The sequence below is a fragment of the Oryzias melastigma genome, linkage group LG24, assembly GCF_002922805.2.
Source record: "Oryzias melastigma strain HK-1 linkage group LG24, ASM292280v2, whole genome shotgun sequence".
NCBI classification, from domain to species: domain Eukaryota; kingdom Metazoa; phylum Chordata; class Actinopteri; order Beloniformes; family Adrianichthyidae; genus Oryzias; species Oryzias melastigma.
Genome location: NC_050535.1, coordinates 6,032,572 through 6,039,501, shown reverse-complemented (window position 1 = coordinate 6,039,501; position 6,930 = coordinate 6,032,572). Strand labels below are relative to the sequence as shown.

The 6,930-nt window shown below is 37.9% G+C and overlaps 1 protein-coding gene across 1 annotated transcript in view; it reads left to right on the top strand.

Moving 5' to 3' along the window:
• ppp2r5a (protein phosphatase 2, regulatory subunit B', alpha isoform) overlaps nt 1-6,930 on the top strand; it is a 30,961-nt gene that overhangs the window by 15,679 nt on the left and 8,352 nt on the right. Inside the window, exons 3-4 of the mRNA XM_024291250.2 lie at nt 1,243-1,344; nt 1,434-1,526. Of these exons, the coding sequence (XP_024147018.1) occupies nt 1,243-1,344; nt 1,434-1,526 (195 nt within the window). The remainder of the gene's footprint in view (nt 1-1,242; nt 1,345-1,433; nt 1,527-6,930) is intronic.

Below are 6,930 nucleotides of genomic sequence, written 5' to 3'. Positions count from 1 at the left end.
ATTTAAATGGGGTTTGGGTTACATCACCGTTATACAGTTGTACTGACTGACTGTCGCGTTTCCTGACCTGGTTTAAACTTTTCTGTTTGTGTTTGGAATAGTCGAATAATTGTTAATTATTACTGGTTTTGTTTTTATTGATCTATTGTGTTCTGGATTGACTGAAAGGAAGTGAGTAAAACTGTTGAGAGACCAGGTCATCCTTAAAGGCATAATTATCCAATTTCAATTGGATTCTTTCAGTTAGAAACGTTTCAGAATTTTGATTGGATTTTCTGGGAAAATTCTCAAAGCTGCAGCCAAAAGGAGTTCTTCAAGTTGCCAAACCTGACTGATAACATCAGGTCAGATCAGACAAGGTCGTGAACAGAATCCAGTCATTGTGAATCTGCTTCTTGAATCCCACCGACGGCGTGTGCATTGTTGCTAAGAGACTGCTGTTAAAGCAGATGTGCTGTGAGAGCGCCGTTCCGAGGCTTGTCCTGAATTTCCCTGGGAAAATTTCACCTGCTTTTGGTGCCAATAAATAAATAAATTCAGCATTAATAGCACAGAAATAAACTCTTATTTTGACATATTTGTACACAGTTTTGTCATAGACAAAAGTACCATAAATAAATTGTGTATTACTGAAGATTCAGCGTTTTTTTTTATCTTCCGTTCCGAAACGGCGCTCAGTCAGAAGCTGTTTGTTGACGCGGCGGATTAGCATTCGGGATGCTGTCAGTGTTCGAAGTTTCATTTCCACCTTCCCTCTCCCATTAGGCGCGGTTGGATTTTCCAGCCGCCAATAGTTAATTTGATGTTTGCCTTTATCACTTCAGCAGGACGTTGTGCATCTAATCACCTAATACTGGCTTTTCCAGCTCCCCCGCTGCTCGTGGATGTGCCACTCGCAGATGAACCTCTGCTAAAAATAACAAAGCGGGATGGCGGTGGCAGTGACCTGTCTGCGCGATTGTTTCTGCTCCTGAATTTTAATACGGGTTGTGACAGATGCGGAATAAGTGATGGTTTTACCAAGCTGCCAAACATCTCATTCTGTCTAGGAGCTGCGGTGATGAGCGACTTGTTTGAAGCACCTATAATTTAAGCGTGTTTTATTTTGTGGTTGCAGATGTTGAACGCAAAGATAAACTTTACCCATAAACAGGCTTGCACGCTAGTCAGTTATGTAACACAAGAAAAATCCATCTTTTTAAAAGTTTTGTTTAAGTTTTGGATTCTTTCTTTCTCCTGCAGATCAGCACCAATATTTTCCGCGCACTTCCGCCAAGCGACAATCCAGATTTCGACCCGGAGGAGGACGAGCCCACTCTAGAGGTCTCATGGCCTCACATGCAAGTAAGAACCTTCACTGGATCCACAAACTACTGCCACGAAAGACTCTAATTGTCTGTAATTGTTGGTGTTTTTTTCCCTCCATATTCCAGCTTGTCTATGAATTTCTGCTCCGCTTCTTGGAAAATCCCGACTTCCAGCCCAGCATCGCAAAGCGACATATTGATCAGAAGTTTGTTCTTCAGGTAGGCCCACTTTTATTTATCTTTTAAGAAAATGTTTAGTTTTAAAGCAATTTTTTCCAACCACCAAGCTGCAGAATGGTGTTGTGCCAAGATGTTTCTCCTGCCAGAATTTGTTTCCCCTTTTGGAACACAACTTCTGGCATCGTTTATTTGTTTCGTAACCCACATATTAAGCGTAAAATGAAGGTGGATGTTTATGTTGTACTTTAGTTTGGGGCTTTTGGGAGTTTATTGTAATATTTGAATTTTATCCTGCACATATTTTACATAAAACAACATCAGAGGGCACAGATTCTGTCAGGCCGCTAATCCAGCCTGCCAGAATCTGTTCCCCCCAATAATTTGGAATAGAAGCTATAACTATTTATTAATTTCTGTTTAATACTTCCATAATAAAGTCACTTTCATAAATCATGTTTCTTATCATAAATTAACCAAACAAAAATTTTTATTTTGTTTATTTTTACACAAAAAACTGTTCTTTTATGTATAATATTTGGAAAACAATGTAAATATAACAATAAACACCAATTTTTACGCTTTTTGAGGCAAAATATGAGAAACAATGATACCAGAGACGGGGGAAACAAATTCTGGCAGGGTAGACTTATCTTGGCACAACACCTATACTGGACAGTCAGTACCAGGCCGCTGAGAAAACAAAAAACACAACCTTCATTTTTTCCTGTATTATTTATAATCTAATTTTGCAAAACTACTGAATTCTCTTCACCACATCCGACTCGTTCTTGGCGCATGTCAAGCCACTCGCTCAAATGTTGAAAATCCATGTACTTCTTTCTTAAAGCGGTTGCAGCGAGTGCTAAACTGAAACCCACAACCCAAAGTTCACAAGAAACAAACATTTTTTTTGCCTAAAAATGTTATTTTTGCTGAAAAGTGCCAGCGAGGAAACGGAAGAAGAGCCTTTGAGTTCAAAATAAAAGCAATGTGCATTTAACTGGCAAAGTAAGGAGTCTTTGCCCGAATCTGGATTGCTTCCCCACCGCTATGGCTTCTCCCTACCCCTACATTTAGCCCTCCAAACGGAGATACAGGAAAAAATGGGGTTCTTAAATTCGGCCATTACTAACGCTCAATGACATCATGAATAGTCCCTACATTATCACATAGCTGCCAGTACTCAAAAAATACATAAAAGCATTGGTTTAATAACTTTTACTTACATTTAAACGTACACTTTGTGAGGAACTACTTTTCTTCTAACGGCGGAAGGATACCTAGCCCTAAGTACACATCTCCAAATGCCCCTACAATTGGAGCAGAGGGGTAGGGAAGCAATTTGGATTGGACCTTTGCTTCAAACATGGATTTAGTTGTCCCCACAGCCCGTAATAATAATAACGCATTATATTTAGCAACAGATTGTCCAACGGATTTTGCTAATAAAGTTGCTCATGTTTATTATTAATATATTTAGAAAAAAAAAGTTCTTTCTTTTGGTATTTAGCTGTCACACCTTTAAAGTTGGATCAGGTTGAAGTCGGCGTGCGATCTTGTCGCTTTTACTTTGACAACTATGGGTTAAAGAAAAATCAATATCACATTTTAATGGTTCCTAAACAAAATCTACTGTTTAAATAAAGTTTAAACCAGTTATAGATAATTTACAGAGGATGACGATAAACTTTACCCTTAAAAGGAAAAAAAGGAAAACCCACTTCCGCCTCATCAGGTCTTGGAAAATATTGGCTGACATTAAAGCCATCCGTGGCCTGAAAAAGTTTGGAGATGTCTGCCATAAAGAATCCCTCCAACAGGCGGTGCTTCAGGATCCCCTCTGCAGAAATTTATAATTCCGAATCAAACAGGCGCCTCCAGATCTGGAATGTTGGAGGTGCCGGGTCCCTCTTTCCGTGATGCAAGTGTATTGCTTGGGGGGCTTTAAATAGCTACCTGTTGTTTACGCTTCACAAGGAGAAAACGTGTTTGAAGCAAAGAGGAGAGCGCTGAGGTTTTATGGAAATAAAGGCAGGGGAAAAAGGTCTGGTTAACATCACGTGCTTTAATAAACACAGCATGGGAATACATTTTATGGGATTCCTCTCAGATGTTCTTTAGTGCAGGGAGGCAAAGGGAGATTTTTATGTAACAGAGGAGACCAATGCAACAAATGTCTTCAGGACAATTAAACATGGCAGTTTCTCTTTACCCGCTCTGTCTGTCTGTCTTTTTTGGATGTCCTCTGCTGCTATTGGATTAACTGGATTTCGTCTTGGGAATAGAAACATCTGAGCATCATGGAAACATGTTTAGGACGTGTTTGAGGCTTTTATATGTTTGTGTGGACGGCCTCATTTCATCAAGTTTTGGGATAAATGATCTTAACTGGGAGCAAAGCTGATTATCACTATTATAACGCTAAATAGATTCTTTATTTGTCATATGTACAACAAAATTTTTTAAAAAGTGAGGAATTTAGTTTATTTGAATGCATGAACAGCACATTATTTAGTCATTGAGAAAACCAAATAAATACAACTGATACATAAAAAGAGCATAATGTAGTCATTGAAAACCAATAAATTAGAACTAATTAATTTACAAAAATAAAAGGATCAGCAAGACCCACTCTGATCATCTGTCGATCCATTTTAAAATTGTTTCAAGAGGTTTTTTTAAACTGTTTTTAGCTAAAAGTTAAACATTTTTGGGACATAGTTTCAGCAGAGCGGTAGTAGTTAATCAGAAATTTGCCTCTGACAGCCTACTTCCTATGTCACACACATGCTCTTTTTCAAACTGGATTTTTTTGTCTGCTCCTAAATCACGATTTGAATAAAAAAATACTCCTTTTTAAGCTAATATTTTAAAGATATATCCTCCATCATCAGAATATTTTTGCGAAACATGTTAAAATGACCCAAAACGAGAATTTACCATGATTTTTTTAAGAAAAAAATCTTAAAACAAGAATAAAAATGATAATTATACTTAAAAAAAACAATTTCTCATTTAGATTCAATGTCTGACTTATTGAACCGATTATTTCTTGTTTGACAGTACATTCTAGTCAATAACTCCAAACTTAACAGATAAATCTTGAAATCTTTAAAAATGTGCTTTTATTTTCCTCAATAGAAAACGACCTTTCTTTCTTTCTTTCTTTCTTTCTTTGAGCTCATTTAAAGACACTTTATAAATCACATTGACATTTGCGAGCTGCCCTCTGATGTCAGAGCTTACTATGACACTTTTATCGAGTACTTCTTTAATCAGGTTAATATCTGTGGTGAAAAAGCCAAACTAAACCGAGCGAGTGAGCCAGCTCAGCCTAATGCAGGAGTTTTTTTATTTATTTTTTATCAAACATTTCCTGAGCTGCAAACTGTGTGTGGGCGATTAATGTTGTTAAACCTGTACGACACAGTTAACTGCACATTCATTCTTCAACTGGAAATAAACAAAGAGATGGAATTTGAAAAAGTTGATCCAGTCGTTTTGGTTTTGGCAAGAACTTTTTGGTGTGATCTGAAAATCCAGCTGAAAGTTTGTAGTTTACTGTTGTTGATCAGTTGCTGGTAAGGTTAGTGTGAGAGCTCAAGTCCTAATGTGACCTTGCGTGATTGAATATTGACGTTACCTCAGGCGAATGCAGCATGAATGTATCGCACTGTAGCCACTTCCGTTTGAAAGCAGACAGGCCCCCCATGTCCATATCTCTTTTCATGCGTATCGATCAGCGTTAATGTTCACCCCGCTTCTTATGTAAACGTCGCTCTTCAACAAACCAACATTTCTGCTTTTAGCACTGTAAAATAAAAGCAAAAGTGTCCCCTCGACATCTCATCGTCTCCCATGACGGGATGTCGTTTGTGTCTGACATCCTTCAGCCCCGTGAATAGAGGTTGCTGTCATTTGCAGCCCCTCTGGAAAGCATCTGTTTGTGAGCACCGGCTCCCATCGTGGATTTTCAGGCCTCCAAAGCTCGAAAGCTTCACTTGTTTTTCGTGGTTGCTTTTTGTAAATGTATCTTCATCTGCGTCACGCGTGGACCAACTTGATTTTCCTAGATGTGTTAAAAATAGACCTGTCACCTGATGACATGCTAGTGGAAGATGAGCACTCACCCTGAAGCTCAAAAAAGAAGGCCTTCCAATTGACCCTTCTAAAACATCATGACTCATCAAACGTTCCTCCAAATAGCTGCTTTATGCATTCAAATCTGTTTGCATTATCCGCGACACATGCATTGTGCATGCTGGGTAGGATGTGGGGAGCTGGGGAAATGAGGAGGGAATATTCATGCGTGTGTCTGCTGCACGGCAGCCTAGTGACTGCATTATTACTATAATAATCCAAGAAGTAGGTCTCTTGGAGCGATAAACATATGGAGTTAAGTTATTGTTTAGATTCGCCTGCGTTCAAAGGAAAAAGCTAGAGCGATGCTTTTATGCCACCGACTGAAAAACCAATATGTAAACACAGTTGGTGCTGTGTTTGTGTGCGGGGTGGTCTGTTCCAGCCTCGCACAGCTGATGGCTTTAAAGCAGGGGTCTGCAGCCTTCAACAGGATTTCTGACTGACAACATCCCAGTAGGATCCACAAAGTCTTATTTTACCCCCTTAAAGATAGAAGATTTGTATTTATTGTATTGCTACTATTATGATAAATGCAAATAAATTAGTTTTTTTCAAGCATGAATAAAACAAAAGCATAAAAAGAAAATAGGTTTTTAAAAAATTATTAAATAGTTTCTTAATCTTTGGAGGTCTACATGACGTTCTTTCAAAATAAAAGACATCCTGTACCACATCAAATCATCTCAATGCAGAAAATGTAATAGTAGGTAGTGAAATGTCAGTGGTGATGAAAAATAAACAAACAAAACCACAGTTTGTTTTATATCTCGACCAGAAATTCATAAATCTGAATACAAAATAAATAAGATACTTATCAAGTTTTTCATAATCAATGTCCTTGATTTTTTTTAAATTCAAAAATAGAAAGTGCATGAATTCTGGTTGAATGAACTGACTTTAAATTGATTTTCTTTGGTAAACGGCACTCAAACATCTGTCAAAATGTTCCAGTTTTAGTAAACTATGAAGCCAAACTGAGAGTTGGATTGTTTGAGAATTATGGGTAATGTAGTCAGGGACCTGGTGGATGATACAAGAGTTGAAAAACGTTTAATTTTCCCAATTTTTTTTTTGCCTACTAAAAACCTATAGGATAAACCTATAATATATTGCTTTTTAAAACTAAAAATATTGTATTTTTCTTTAACCCGAGTGCCACAATGGAGAGGTTAAAGAGCTGCATGTGGCTCCAGAGCTGCAGGTTGCAGACCTCTGATTTTATGCCTCTAAGTCAAAACTCCACAAGCCCCTTTTTTATTGTTCCTTCTCAATAAATAAACTGCATCCACCGTATGGAGTT